The 16,377-nt window shown below is 38.1% G+C and overlaps 1 protein-coding gene and 1 pseudogene across 1 annotated transcript; one reads left to right on the top strand and one right to left on the bottom strand.

Annotated features, from left to right (window-relative positions):
• Nucleotides 1-10,599: 10,599 nt before the first annotated feature.
• On the top strand, nt 10,600-11,727 carry LOC145056273 (25S ribosomal RNA; annotated as a pseudogene).
• Nucleotides 11,728-13,874: 2,147 nt separating this feature from the next.
• Nucleotides 13,875-15,284, bottom strand: LOC145054049 (carbohydrate esterase, putative (DUF303)). The gene is made up of 2 exons (XM_079002179.1): nt 14,435-15,284; nt 13,875-14,344 (listed from the first exon to the last, which is right to left on the bottom strand). The coding sequence occupies exons 1-2, from the start codon at nt 14,993-14,995 to the stop codon at nt 14,153-14,155; spliced, it is 753 nt and encodes a 250-aa protein (XP_078858305.1). The 5' UTR covers nt 14,996-15,284; the 3' UTR covers nt 13,875-14,152.
• Nucleotides 15,285-16,377: the final 1,093 nt, after the last annotated feature.

The following is a 16,377-nucleotide window of genomic DNA, read 5'->3' as shown; positions in this document are numbered from 1 at the left end:
AACTCTGCAACACTCGTGTATGCTAGCCATACATAACACTAGACCCTATAGACATTCGAATACATGATCCTACTTTAAGCCCTTCATTAAACAAGAACATGAAATAAGGCCAAACCAAACATTCTCAGGCTATAAGATCTTAGTTATATGTAACCATGATGCATACACTAAGCAATTACCGTAACGATGTCAATTTCATAAAGGAAAGACCCTAGGATATTAGGCATCATATAATCAGGCAATTCTATCATGCAATTCCTGAAGATCCCTTACTTATCACTAGCATGCTGTTATAACATATCACAATAACAGTATGGTAATTTCGGGTCTACTTACTCGCACCGGCTGATCATACACGTCGCATCCTCCTTGAGTATTTTGAAAACCATTTGAAAATCTTTTCTTTAGTTTGAGACTGGATTCACACAAGTGTTCCTCCAATTCACTCAAACCAAAGCTCTGATACCAACTTGTAACATTCATAAAATTTTGAAAATTTTAAAACTTTTACATAAATCCAAAAGCCATCATTGTGTATAAATTGTTTTCAAAATAAGTTAGACCTCAAAGAAATCCCAGAAATCATGAAACAAAATATGAGGAGGTGCATGATTATGCATTCGCCTTCCCACGATCCTCTGAGGTACCTGAAACAAAATCCAAAACCATAAGCCCAAAGCTTAGTGAGCTCCCCCATAATACCAACACAATATAAAAACCATAATAATATCACAAACAAGATGCATTCAGAGACTTCAGTCTGACTGGAATGCCCCACCGGCCTACAGTCTATCTGGTACGCTGTAACGCCCGTAGATCAGGGCTAGTCAATTAGAGATGATAAGAATCAAAAATGAATTTTTGATGGAAGATTATTTAGAAGTATTAATCTTAACTAAGTTTTAGTATATGTCACAAGGTTTCCGTGCATATAAAGAACGCCAAAATCCGAGTTATAACGAAGAAGTTATGACCGGTCGAAGTTTCGCGACAGAACCGGCACGACCCAACGCGACGTAAATAGTGAACTTAAGGTAGATAGATATCTATCCTTAGTGATCTAAACAAGAGTTGAAGATTTCTTCGATAATAGTCCAACGATAAAAAGACAGACGAAAACGGAGTTCAGATGAAGGAGTTATGAATTTCGAACGGAGTTTTCCTATCCCGGCCTACTAAAGATAATATATAAGTAATATACTTATAATATATTAAAAATAAAGTCAAAATTAGCCAATAGAGTCTAAACAAGAGTTGTAGAGCATAATCTCAACTTCGCGTCGATATAAAGAACGTCGAAAACGGAGTTCGTATGCGAAAGTTATGAGTTTCTGAAGTTCGGGGCGCGAAACCCCAAAACTGTCAGAGACCACGACGTGGCAAGCAGTGCCACGACGTGGCAAGTCTCCTGACACCTCCGGGAGGCCCCCAGATGCAACTTGGGGTGACGCATGCAGTGACAACCAAGCCCACGACGTGGAAAAAGGTTGCCACGACGTGGCAAGGGCCAAATTTGCCCTATAAATAGATTTGAAGGGCCAGACGTTTAGGGTTGCTATTTTCTCTCTTCTCTCTCCCGTTTTACCTCGATTTGCGTGCCAGAAGTACCCCGAAGCCCCGGTATCATTCCTGAGTCCCGAAGCAAGATCCGAAGCCCCGAGAATCCCGAAGAGCGTGATTCCCGAGCCGAAGCTCTGCCTGCGAGAAGTTCGATTTTTGTGAAGATCTTCCAGATCTGCGGAGAGATACTACTTCTACAAGCCGTAGTGTTGTCCGATCATCTTCTGATCAAGTGAGTGTGTAGTTACTTTCTTCTAACACATAAATATTAAGTATTTTCTATAAAATACGTGCTATGTGTATAATATAAAGTTGTTTATACGTGTGGGTGTATAGTCCCTTTCATAAACACGGGTATAATACAAGTATTGTTTGAATGTATTAAGTATATGTTTGGGAGAGTGTGTGGTTACTTTCTTCTAACACATAAATATGAAGTATTTGTTATAAAATATGTGCTATGTGTTTATATATTGTTGTTTATTTGAGATGAGTATGGAATGAATGTTTTATATAGTTTTTAAATGAGTTAAACTGTATATGTATTTTATATCTACAAATATGTTGGGTAGAACATGGGTAGATGAGATAGTTGGTATGTGATAAAATGATGAGGTATGAAAGATGATTAAGAATGATATTGGTAGATGCACCAATTAAGGAATGTCATAAAACTAGCAGATGCGCTCGAGAATAATATCGGTAGATGCACCAAGTAGTAAATGTCGTGATCTTGGCAGACGTGCCAAATAGAGATTGTCGTAACAATAGTAGATGCGCTTATAGGGTAATCTTGGCAGATGCGCTTATAGGATAATCTTGGCAGATGCGCTTATAAGATAATGTCGGCAGATGCGCCTAAAAGAGAATGTCATAAACCTGGCATTCGCGCCTCATAATGTATGACGTAATCCTGGCAGAGGCGCTTAAAGGATAATATTGGCAGATGCGCCTTATGTAGAAATGGAAGTTTGTGCTAATTCCTTAGGTCAATCCTTAGGAATGAATGAAGGAAGGATAGTTGATTAATAGGGTAAAACCTTAAGAAATAAAGAAGATAATGGTGATGGGTAATTGGGTTGATTGTTTAATGGTTGAATATAATAATTATATTATTGTGGGTCGAAAACCCTATGTGCTCACCAGGCTCCCAAGCGTGACCCACTCAGTTTAATTGTATCACAGGTATCGATACGAAGCTGCTTTGCACTGAGAGATTAAAGGAGATGTAAATCTTTAGTGTAAATAATGTAAGTTCTGTTTATGCTTATGTGTCTGTATCGAAACATGACATCCCGAGATTTTGTTATATAATAAAAATACATTTCTTTAAAGAAATGGTTTGATAAATCTTTATCATATTTTGGGAACAAATTCCGCAACTATTTTCTTTAAAAGATTACTCTGATTTTAAAAACAAGCATAAACAAATCGGTCTTTTCTGGCCGTGAAATTGGGGATGTCACATACGCTCACAGAACCTAGAATATGACTGTTACGCCACCTCGGGCCTTCAGCCTATCTAGAAATTTCTCCAGGCTTTCGGCCTAACTGGTACCCCACTAGCCTTCGGTCTATCCGGGACACCCTGGGTTTGTTGGCTTTCAGCACAAAGCAGTTCCACCTCAACCCAACCACACATAATGTGACAACCCGAAATTTCCAGTTGTACGAACATTATCTATTCAATAGAAGCTAGTCCAGTTTCAATGAACTTCAGACTTTTCCGAATAAGTTTGTGTACACTAGGGTTTACATTTAAGGAGGTATCAGGAGAGTGGATGCTCTTGGGTTTGTGAAACTTGAGCATATCAACACTTCATAATGTTAAAGTCCAATTCCAGAATAAAAATATTTTCTGCCAAAATATTTCAGGACTATAAATAGATTTCTGAACTAAATTCATTCATTATTCACATTTCCAACTAGAGAAAAGCCATATTCTCTCTCACGGATCTTCGGGTTTTCATCCCAAATCGTGAGTACACTTCTCTAGTTGTGTTATAATGTTTGTTTTATGCTTATTAACATAGATTACATGTCTAATATGTGAGATCCGGGAGTTTACCGCCCAAGAACGTTCTTGGGGAGTAAACTCCAAAATGGAGCTTTAAGGCTATCTAGTCCCAATTCCTTGTTAGGCAACTAGTTTAGCATAATATATAGGATCATTTGAGGCTAGAAATCAATCAAGAACACCAAGTTTTAGGATTTTACGGCCCAAGAATTTCTTGGACCGTAAACACCATTTCCAAGGGCATGATGAGCCCTAATCACCCCCTAAGGCTTTAGACTTTAACCCTCAATTACTTGTAGTTAAAATGGGGACTAAAACACATCAAAATCATCCCTAAAAGGGAGTTTACGGCCAAGAAATGCTCTTGGGCCGTAAACTCCAAGTAAGGGCACCAAAGTGTGCCTAAAGTCCCCCTTAGCCTAAATCAAAAGCCTAGAAATTATCCTACTTGTGCAAGAGACTTAAAAGAATTAAAACATCCATCCCATGAGAGTTTACGGCCGTAAACTCTAAGGGATATGGTCTTTTGGCAGTAAAATCCTCAAAGGAGTGTTATCTATGCCTAAACTACCCAAAGGATTAAACCACCAAGCTAGGCTTATTCTAGAAATCATTTAGCACCTTAAAACACCCAAAACCACCAAGAGTGGAGTTCACGGCCATAAAATCAAGGGTTTACGACCGTAAACTCCTTGGGTGGGGTTTTATGGGTAGTAAACTATTATGCAAGGTTCTTGGAAGCTTTAAACCCCTTTAGCTTGTCCCATAACAACTTAGATGCAACCATTAGGACCTATAACACATATACAAAGTGTTTACATGTTCCTAAGTGTCCCAACTAATTTCATTAAGTTATTATTTGGCTAATTAGTTATATATATGCTCATTATATGATAACTAGGCTCGTGCGTGTGAACAAGTCTCCGTTTGCCATCTAGCACGGTATCCGACACTACAATCCAAACCACTCACCACAAGTGAGTTCATACCCCTTTAATTAACCTTTGAAATACTTTAAATGTTTTAAATTCTTTATGGGGGGGGATACAAGTTAAATGCTTATATTTATTGCATCAATCACATGTGATTACATTAATCACATGTGATTAATAACTAGAAAACCAATGATTTTATCACTGTTCAAACTGTTTATCAAACTGCTTTACTTCAAAATGTTTTACAAACTCTTTTACTTATCAAATTCTTTTATTTAAACTTTGTTATACTTCTTATAAATTGCATGCCCATATATGTATAGATATATAAGCAATGTTTAAAGGGCTTAGGAAGGCCATCCGCCCTATTTCCTTTTTCTCGATTTGGATGTGGTCTGGTGGGATTTCGGGTGACCGTCCGAAGATCGTTTCAATATTAGTTATATATCAATTATACATATATAGACATAAAAGTACTTCCATATTCATACGTACTATACACTTCATTAGTAAGTTACCATCGGGGTAACACAGGATCATACTACTACAACTGCTAGATCAATGAGTCAGTTCATTCATGAGTCTATACATTACATTACTACTATAACATATACAATTATACTAGGAGGAGAACATATACAACTATACTAGAAAGAGAACATATACAACTATACTAGGAGGAGAACATATACAACTATACTGGAACGAGAAACATTACACTACATATACAAGAATACGTTAATAATTGTGATCCACTGGATCGGAGCATGCCTTAAATGTCATGGCCCGAGTTGTAGCCAGAATTCTCTTGGAGGGAGAGTGTGAGTTTGCGTATAGATCTACACTGGATTGACTATCCTACACCTTGCTGCTAGCTACAGCCGGACCTGCAGGTCTGCGGGTGCCAAACGTCATTCCGTTATTACGACCATTTGTATGTCGTTGTTACCAGTCGATAGTATGGTGCAATTATCACATTATACCTTAATATAAATCCGGTTTAAGGTAGTTAGTACAGCAGTAGTTCCTATAATACAAAACTACAATACTACAATGATTTACCCATTACATATTTTTAGTGATAACCTCACTTAAACATTAATGTACAAACTATATTTGTTAAATGATAGTTACACTTGGGAAATTACACACTTTTACAACAAACGAGCATACAAAATAGTTAAGCCTTGGTAGAAGGCTACTTTAATAGAAAATATAGGTTTTTCTGAGAGATTCAAACTTTTACAAACACTTACATACATTTTTCAAACTTATACTTGAGACACGTTCAAACGTTTTGATAAGAAACATCGACACTAAAATACTTATGAACTCACCAGCTTAATGCTGATAAACTCTTTCAAAATAACTTGTATTCTCAAGTCATCAGTAGACAGGTACCGATGCCAGCTTTTGAGAAGATGAAGCACCTTCAAGACTCATCATATTATTTTGATTTACATTATATTTTTGGTGTCTAAAACTGTACAGAACACGCTTGTATTAAAATTATATATTTAATGCAATGGATGATGTTGTTTGCTTATTTACATTTTACTGTGTTGTGATACTGTACATGACGTCCTCCGCCCCAGAACGTTTCCGCCGTTCTTGGTTTTGGGGTGTGACACATAACATGTCAACATATACATAACAATTAAACACATAACCAGTCAACATACAAACATACAAATTTTACAGCTCACTAAGCATAGCATCAACCTATTACCAAGATACAAATCTAAGAAATCATTACAATACTCAATCATGCAATAATCAGGATAACAATCCAAAAGGGTCGGCCTTGGTGCCTTTTACCTAACAAGTACAGTAAGGAACACTCACATCACAAGTAGTGATGAACTGATAAAATCCAAATCCAAAACTCAACTCCGGACTCAGATACCTACAACCACCATGTGACCAACTCCATCAAAACCCCAAAATACCCAAAATGCCGTTAAGAGTCAAACTTGGCCAACCATGGTCAAAGTCAAAGTCAACAGTCAAGGTCAATAGTCTATGTTGATCCAACTCATTGAGTGTACCTACCAACTCGTCGAGTTCCCACAGTATTCAAAGAATCGGGAAAACCCTAAGCCAACTCGCCGAGTTTTCCTAGCTTAACACATTCAGTCCTTTTTCATCAAGTCTAACGCTTTAAAATATAGATCTGATACCCAATAGCTAGAAAACCACGTAAAGTTGCTAACTTTACATCCATGTATATCATAAAGTGGCTCCAAAACTTAAGGAATGCTTAACAAGGGACCTAAAGCATGAAGGAGACCTAGAACTTGATAAAGCTTGAAACTTTAAGTCCAACGAGGCCATAAAATGTCCGGATCTAAAGTGATAACTTCATGAAATACTCAACCCATGAACAATCGAAAAAATGAGCCAAATATGACAATAGACTTCCAAGGACGTGATCTAAGCAATAGATAAGCAAGGTGTCAACTTTATACCTCAAAATGACTGCAACAAAAGAGTAGGTTCTGGATCTGTAGCCTTCCTCTCACTTAAGCCACCTCAAACTTCAAGCTCCTTCAAAAGAACACCAAAAAATCACTCTTCAAGCTCACACACGCACAAATATGGGAGAGGATGCACGAACTAGGGTTTCTGGACAGAGGAGACTGGTAAGGAGGCCACCTAAAGGGTATAAGGCCTTTAAATAGGGTGTAACACCCTAAAAATTAGGGTTTCTTAATCAGCCACCAACTCATTGAGGTTGAATAAGTGTTACGCTATAATTAAGGGAGAGAATATTATACCCAGTTTCGAAATCCAAGAGCTTGAATCAAGAAATTTTAATTGAATTTAGTCAAAAGATATACATGAATGTTATGTTGAAAAGGTTTAACATATGGGCATTCTATATATGACAATATTATAGTAAGAAACTGGTAAAGTATCATGTTTTTCATTATGAATCGTGTCCCATACGCTTCGGGTGTAGGATCGATTGCATATGCTGTAATATTCGACCGTTCTAAAATTTTCCAAATGCCTAGGGCATTAAGAGGGAAAAAGGACTAGAACCGGTTTGACTAAAAATAATTGAACAATTGTCAATGACAATCTAAGGCTCGCTAAGGATTGGTCGCTTGTGAGCAGTTGGAAGTTTAGTAATGAATGGACCATATCGACATTATTATGAATAGATAAGACTTTATTCACAATAAGTTGTCATATGGAAAATATGGAAATGTTTCCATATCGGGAGTTGGACGTTAAGAATTTATGTCTAGATTAGAAACTTTTATGCAACAAGGATGTTCAAAGGAATGTACTTTGAATGTGAAACTTCACATTTATGGAATTGTATTGTAACATTCCCAATAGAGCACTTTGTAATATCATTGGCAAAGTCTTGGTGACTTTTGTGCAATAAGATTACAAAAGGATCATTGCATAAAATGTTAGAATCTAACATATTCTAGTAGTGGCGAGAATTTTGTGTTCTTACACTAATGATAAGGATTAGGGATTGTGAAATGAGCATCATTGGAAATGTTTTTCAATTGATCTATTTCACAAAGTATGGAACACATGTAAACAGAGTATGCATGCTTAGTGCATGGGACAACTGCTATTATAATCCAAGTAATAAGTTGGTTATCCGAAACATTATACAATGAATAATGTGTAATCAATATGGTGATTAAATAAAAGGGGTTTTATTTATACTCTAAAGTTTGGGGCCATATTGGATTCGATCATTCTTGTGTTTCACTTTTCATGTTTTGACTTCCCGAATAATAAGATTATTCAAACGTTCCCCAGTCGCTCATGTTTTGGAAGTAGGTATGAAAGAAGACTGTCATGAATTGGTTTGTAGATTGTCTAAAGTGTATTAGACATAGCAAAGGGTTGCTGCAACGTTTATGAGTGCTTATGAATATGATTTGAGCATTGGATTAAACCCACGCTCACTTGGATCGCTTCATGGATTTTATCACGAGTGATTGGTGAGATAATAATATCTTATATTCTTAAAACCGAGACGTGTGAGTTGTATTCTGCAAGTTGGTTGCACATTGATAATATGTAAACGCACCAGTAACTTGGTGTTATTAAACATATTGTTGTGTGTGATTTGATGAGTAGGTACAAGCGAGCATTGAGTCAAAGTTTATCTGTTCCCTTTACCCAAAGTGGGATAAAAGCGATATCTGTGGGCCCCTCGATGATTCAGTGGTGACACCCTAAGTGCTTGGCCAAGCCGGGACTAAGTTGATGCATTCAATTGTAGTCTGTTGTTAGTCGTCATAAATCGGAAACCATGAAACAACACATAGACTGAGAGAATGATTAAAATCCATGTCTCATGTCTATACGATATCTAGAATGGAGGAATATATGATCACTTCTGATAAGATCAGAGTTCGACAGCGGCTTTTGAAAGCTACGATTGCTGATCAGGTTCCGAAGTCATATGAAAAATAGTTATTAGACTTATCCAAGTGGGAGACTGTTGGATTAGGTGTCTAAGCCCATAACTATTTTGGTATGTACTTGACCTGATTGTGAGCATGGTCCTTTTGGGTTGCCTTCGTCATAGCAACTGATAGGATGAATTAAGGAGAAAGAAGATTAAGTATGATTTATTAATATATTATATGAATAATATATTAAAAGAGAAATCATATTGTTTAATTAATATTAGTCAAGAATTAATTTTGTGGCTAAAAGAGATTAATTAAATACAGGGGACTGATATTGCAATTATATGATAGTTGTACTTAGGCTATAGATTCCTAATGGAAAGAGGATTGGACGAAATCTATGGGAAGCCCATATGGATTTCGTCCAAGGGCTTAGGGCCTAAGCAGTCAGATTAGAGTTTCGTGGTTGAAAACCTTAATAGCCTAAGTATAGAAGGAACCATTGGCAAGCCAAAAACGTCCCTAACCTTATAAGATAAACCCTAGGACGTTTTTGGTGCCTCCTCCCTCTCTCCTTGTTCGTCTTGTTACATATGGTGTTTGTGACTCCATTAGAGGTGCAACATTTAAGGCACTAAGCTTTCAAAAGTCAACATCAAAAGGAATTAAGATTGTTAGTGCTACATAACAATCAATGTAAGATCTAAACCCTAATTCATATGTTAATTCGGTTATTGTATGCTAGATCTAGGGTTTATGAGCTTTGGATGATTACTGCATGTTCATTAGACAAAATAAATCCAAAGCTTTAGGGTTTGCATGTATAGTTGTACACCATAGGATTGATGTAGTGCTCAAAACCCATCATTCTATTCATGAAGTAGTTAGCTAATATTAGTAGGGTTTCTTCAACGGCTGATGAGAGGGTAAGGTGGGAATCATACAAATTGCTCCATGGGTTGTAACATATATATATATATATATATATATATATATATATATATATATATATATATTATTTTAATATAATATTATATAATTAAAATCATACAAATTTACAATAAATAAATTACAAAATTAAAATTAAGTTAAAATATTTAAAATAATGTTGCCTTCTAGTACTGAAAATAAAATATTACAAAATTAAATTTACGAGATGATAAGAATTTCTTAACATTATAAAACCTCGTCTATTTTTAGCATCCCATATTAGTTGAGAATATTCGTAAATACCTTCCAAATTATTAGTTATACGTAGGAATAAACACCTACTGATACGAAAACGACGTTTGGATTGAATATGTTTGTATAAACAATCATCGGAAAGTAATCACGTACCAAAAATGTGTGTGTGTGTGATGTTACGATCCATGCTTATTTAAATTCTAATATTCCTGATGGCGTTTGAAGTTTCAGCTTGTTGATCCAACATGGTAACTGACGTTTATAGGAATGAGTGAAGAAACATATCATCCCCGTCCAATGAAGATGAAGATAAAAAATTGATCATCATTTAATTGTGGTTGTGTAGCATGTATAGCAATTTTTGTAAAAAAGATATGGTATTTGTAGTGTGAAAGTAAAATAAGATATTGTATTTTTTAATATCAATTTTTTTGTTTAAATGCATGAAAAGGTCAAAAAGACTCTCTCTTTCTCTCTCTCTCTCTCTCTCTCTCTCTCTCTCTCTTGGGCGTGGGACAACTCTCTCTGGGGAACTCTACAAAATAGCCATGTAACTTCGAGAGAAGGGGTGCCTCCTCACAAAGGGGGTCGCAGTGACCAGGCCCAGGCGACTGTTTATTGAAAACACAGGTCTCCGCAAAGTCGTAAGACCATGTATGGGGGCTGACGCCTGCCCAGTGTCGGAAGGTCAAGGAAGTTGGTGACCTGATGATAGGGGAGCTGACGACCGAAGCCCCGGTGAACGGCGGCCGTAACTATAACGGTCCTAAGGTAGTGAAATTCCTTGTTGGGTAAGTTTCGACCCGCACGAAAGGCGTAACGATCTGGGCACTGTCTCGGAGAGAGACTCGGTGAAATAGACATGTCTGTGAAGATGCGGACTACCTGCAACTGGACAGAAAGACCCTATGAAGCTTCACTGTTCTCTGGGATTGGCTTTGGGCTTTTCCTGCGCAGCTTAGGTGGAAGGCGAAGAAGGCCTCCTTCCGGGGGGCCGGAGCCATCAGTGAGATACCACTCTGGAAGAGCTAGAATTCTAACCTTGTGTCAGGACGTACGAGCCAAGGGACAGTCTCAGGTAGACAATTTCTATGGGGCGTAGGCCTCCCAAAAGGTAACGGAGGCGTGCAAAGGTTTCCTTGGGTCGAACGGAGATTGGCCCTCGAGTGCAAAGGCATAAGGGAGCTTGACTGCAAGACCCACCCGTCGAGCAGGGACGAAAGTCGGCCTTAGTGACCTGATGGTGCCGAGTGGAAGGGTTGTCGCTCTACGGATAAAAGTTACTCTAGGGATAACATACTGATCTTCCCCAAGAGCGCACATCGACGGGAAGGTTTGGCACCTCGATGTCGGCTCTTCGCACCTGGGGCTATAGTATGTTCCAAGGGTTGGGTTGTTCGCCCATTAAAGCAGTACGTGAGCTGGGTTCAGAACGTCGTGAGACAGTTCGGTCCATATCCGGTGTGGGCGTTAGAGCATTGAGAGGACATTTCCCTAGTACAAGAGGACCGGGAAGGACGCACCTCTAGTGTACCAGTTATTGTGCCCACGATAAACGTTGGGTAGCCAAGTGCGGAGCGGATAACTGCTGAAAGCATCTAAGTAGTAAGCCCACCTCAAGATGAGTGCTCTTCTGTTCCTACTTTCCCAGAGCCTTCGGTAGCACAGCCGAGACAGCGACGGGTTCTCTGCCCCTGCGGGGATGAAGCGACAGAAGTTTTGAGAATTCAAGAGGCCACGACGAGACAAGCCGTTTATCATTACAATAGGTCTCTCTCTCTCTCTCACGTAAAACCACCAACTCGACACCACAATTACTCCTAGCTAGAAATGGTATTCACGCATCAAACATATGCCAAATCACCCATACACAAGGTCCGTAAGGACTATTCCACATAGCCTTATTATTAGGATAGTCTAAGTCTAACCCTTTTTTATGTTGTACCATGTGTAATATGTTTCTTCTTGTACCATATTGCATGTATTTGTCTTTCACCATATTGTTGGTATTGACTTTCTTCTGTTATACATGTTGCAATTTTTTTTAAATGTTTGTTTGCTTTCAATAGCTACCAACTCTTTGGTGTCTTGATGTTGTTTCCTTGCATGTTGGTTTTTGTCATATATCGAAGGTCATTTATATACATGGTTTTTGTCATATACCGAAGGTCATTAATATGATGCAGTAGCTCTTCTATGAGTTATGACTTATGAGGTATAACTGCTGAGGTCCACCTACCTTTATGGCTTTACCCCATTTGAATGTGATAAATAGGGTTTGTTGTTGTTGCTTTTATGTTACCTATGAGTCACATTAGGTTCATTTTCAGGGACTGGACTTATCTGAAAGGTCTAATCTTGAACCCATTTCTTGTTGATCCAACAAAACATTAGGGTAAATTACACCAATCGTCCCTCGTGTATATGCCAAAAAGTGTACTTAGTCCCTATTTTCAAAAATTAACTCGGACCGTCCCTTATGTTGTTAAAAGTATCACACTTCGTCCCTCGTTAGTTTAACTTTGCACGTCTTATCCCTTGTGGGACATGAAAGGACTATAATGCCCTTTTCAATTTCAATTTCATTTATTTTTATCAATTTAATTATTTTTAATTATTAAAAAGCATTATAATTATTTTTATATGTTGTTGAAGAATACTTTACCACCACCGCCATCGGTAATCCACACCACCACTACCAATAATCTATACAATCATTGGAAAATAGAGCACCACTGTCACCGCTTAACTCACCCTTCATCTCACTCCCCAGTTCAAAGCATCTCCATTGACTCTTTATAAAACTCTGACGACCTCCACAAAAACATCACCAAAAGTCTGACCAAGCTCCAATTTAATCTTCTAAATCTTTTCAAGCACTTGTTTTTCGTCCTGCGTTTCTTCATACGAAGGATCCAAACAAGAGTGTAGATCTGAATAGTAAGGAGAAGGTTAAGGAGAAGTGCATATATGGTACCCTTGAACCAGGGTGAAGATCCGTTATCGTCTCGTTGGAACAACGAGAGACACCTAGGGTTTGGTGTGCAGGTGCAAATCTCCTTGGAGCTTTCTTCCTCATCACTCGCTGTGAGTCTCCTGCCACCATAGATTTGTGTAGAAACTTTAACATCACCGCATGAAACCCTAACTATCACGTGAAGAGAATGAGATGGTGTGGTTTCTGATGTTCGAGTTTCTGATATGGGTTTGAGTTTCAAATATAAATGTAGATCTGAATGGGTTTGAGATTCATGAGGGGTTTGATTTTCAGATTAGAATGCAGGTTTTGGGTTGAATATTTGATGTTTGAAAATCAGGTATGTTCATCAATGGTTGTTTGAGCTGGATGATGGTGATATGAAGGCAGGGAAAACAAACGAATTTTGGCTAGTTAATCTTGTCGAAAAAGGAGGAGGACGGGTGGTTTCCGGTTGTAGTCGGTGGTGGTAGATGGTGGATCTTGTCCAAGAAAGATAGAAGGAAAAGGGAAAGAGAAGGGGAGGGGTGGATATATATGAATTTTTTTTTTAATTTATTTTATAATCTAAAACTGATAAATGAATAAAAGAAAATGAAAAAAGAAATTATTAAGGGTAAAATAGTCATTTCATGTCAATAGGGACTAAGCGTGCAAGAAAAAAGAAATTCAGGAACGGTCCAAGTTAATTTTTTTTAATAGGGACCAAACACGCTTTCTGATATGCCCAAAAGGGACCATTGGTGTAATTTACCCAAAACATTATCACTGCATAAAAAAGTAACCCATGAAATCACTCAGAAAACCCATAGCAAAAAAAAAAAAATTATACATATATGTGTTAAAGAAAACTATTTACCTATTACACTTTATAAATAGCGAGTACGATGTATCAAATATAACATTACACAATAGAAAAACATATCAATCCTTCAATCGATAAACAATACCGATTTCACATTTGGTTTTCACGAACATCAAACCAATAATAACAGATAGATAGTAAATATTGCTAGTGATTGGTGAATGATACTTTAAACATCTGAATTACAGACAGTATCCAGTTAAGCTCCGGCGGAGGAGCCGCCTATCCGAAATGGGCGAGATATGCGTCGGCCAACATGTGTCCAAGTTGAACCTGAGCTGCCGTCGTTAAATGGAGGTTATCTTCTTTCAATTCCAATCCTTTCGCATCAACACACACCACATTTGGTAGATCAATTGCTTTCTGTGCTTCTCTTATTACCTCTATGTAGCCATCACCCGATGCTAGCGCCACCTGATTACCCCCAAAACCCCCCAATCAATTCACTGAACGAATCATGGAGATTAGATGTAAGATCGGTGAGATTAGTAAATAGTAATTGACCTGAATAATTGGCAGTGATGGTAGTCCAAGATCTGATCGAACATTGTGGATTAAAGTCTCCATGTTCGTTTTATAAGACCCAGCAGCGTTTTGCGACGGCGCATCGCTCTCGCCTTGGTACCAAAGCATCGCTTTGATCTCTCCGCCACTACTCGCCGCCGATTTCGCCCTCCGCACCATGTCTTCATATAACTTTTGCCCTTTAGCCCATTCCTTGATGGCGGTGCCACCTACTGCACACGGCACGAGATCTATTACTCCGGGGATGTAATCCTTTACGGCGTTAGCGAATGACATTCCGGGGCCAACACCGCAGGTCTTCTTTGTGTCGATGTCGGCATGGAGTGGCTCCTGGGCAGTTTCCCAGATTAGGTTAGCGTTGAGACGGTGGATAGTGGAAGGATCAGGTTTACAATCGTCCGGGACTACCCCATCCCAACGTTTGTTCTTAACGCCGCCGCGACCCGCCATGTTGCTCTGGCCGGATAAGATGAAGATCTGTTTTTTGACGGTGGTGGTGGTGGATTGATCATCTTTCTGGGTTGAACTGGAAAGACCCATTGTTGCAGTTGTTCAGTAGTTGACGAATTCCGGATTCGATTAAAGGGGTTTTTATCTTTTATGAATCAAGAAGGGCTTTGGATTTGTTATTTTGTTTGTAGTACGCCTATCAAGAATCATCCATCTTCTATTGATGAGCCCATGTATACAAATACAATGGCCCTCTTGCCAATAGAAACATTACTAATCAAATTCGTTGATTGGAAAAATCACACTCAACTAAAAAAGAATATCATCATATAAAAAGATTGATGCACCCTTACGCCATGTTTCAATTTTCAATGGAATAGAAAGTGAAAGTTAAGAGTATAGAAAGAAATAAACAAGTGTAATATTCGGTTTTCATGTTCTTGACTTGAAAAGAATAGAAAAAGGAAAATAAATGCTAACGATCTATGTTTATACCCTTCAGCTGTAGTTTTATCATTAAATTTTTTGGAAAGAAAAAATTAATTGTCATTGAAAAGTTGGTTGATAACAACTATTTGCAAACATATTTTACAAATGTGATTGATGTTACCGAATGCTAAAAAGTTTGTTGATAACAACTAAGAGTGTTCTATATAAGAATGTAAGAGCGGAGTGTGAAAGATGTGACATGAGTTTTAATGGTGTATCCGGGTCGGCCTGCTAGACCGATACCGACTCAGTCACAATAAGGCGGTGCATAAACGACAAAAGTGTAGCGGTTCAAAATAATCTACCCACAAAACAATACCATTATATGATGAGCAAAAATTTCCTTAAAAGACACATCATAGGAGGTGCATATAAGTACACATCCTAACAATGATAAAGTACCAAACATACTACATAGTTGTCTTTACCTGGATAATGCAAGTTACCGGGTAAACCTTGCATCAAGGAATATTGAAATGTCTGTAAAAGCCTTTGAAGATGCACTAATATAGTAACATAACAAAAGAGATATAACATCCTAAAATCAAGGTAAAATTTTCATTTTCGAAACGAATCAAAAAACCATAAATGTTTACAAAACATAGTTTACAAAAGTCGTTATTATGAATCAGAGTATCCCAAAATTGTAAAACACATGAAAACTAGGATGATGTGCATGATCAAACATGTGTCTTGCCCTTGACCTCTGAAATACCTGAAACCACAACAATCAAACTGTAAGTCAAAGCTTAGTAAATTCCTCCAAAATACCACACACAACCAAACAGATAACAACATGCATACATGAGCCTTCAACATGACTGGACTGCCTCACTAGGCCTACAACCTATATGGATCACTATCCGAGCCTTCAACATGACTGGACCGCCTTGCAGGGCCTACAACCTATCTTGACCGTTCTCTGGGCCTTCGACTTGTTTGGACGGCCACACAGGGCCTACATTCTATCCAGACCACCCCGT

This window comes from Lactuca serriola, chromosome 5, assembly GCF_051521515.1.
Source record: "Lactuca serriola cultivar US96UC23 chromosome 5, Lser_US96UC23_V15, whole genome shotgun sequence".
Taxonomy (NCBI): domain Eukaryota; kingdom Viridiplantae; phylum Streptophyta; class Magnoliopsida; order Asterales; family Asteraceae; genus Lactuca; species Lactuca serriola.
The sequence above is the reverse complement of the archived record's forward strand: the minus strand, read 5'-3'. Positions and strand labels throughout refer to the sequence as shown.

What these genes read in the sequence shown, in the direction of transcription:
- LOC145054049 (XM_079002179.1), bottom strand. Translation starts at nt 14,995, where the DNA reads ATGGGTCTTTCCAGTTCAACCCAGAAAGATGATCAATCCACCACCACC. An exon ending in CATCACTGCCAATTATTCAG is followed by an intron (nt 14,345 to 14,434) that starts GTCAATTACTAT and finishes GGGGGTAATCAG; the next exon opens with GTGGCGCTAGCATCGGGTGA.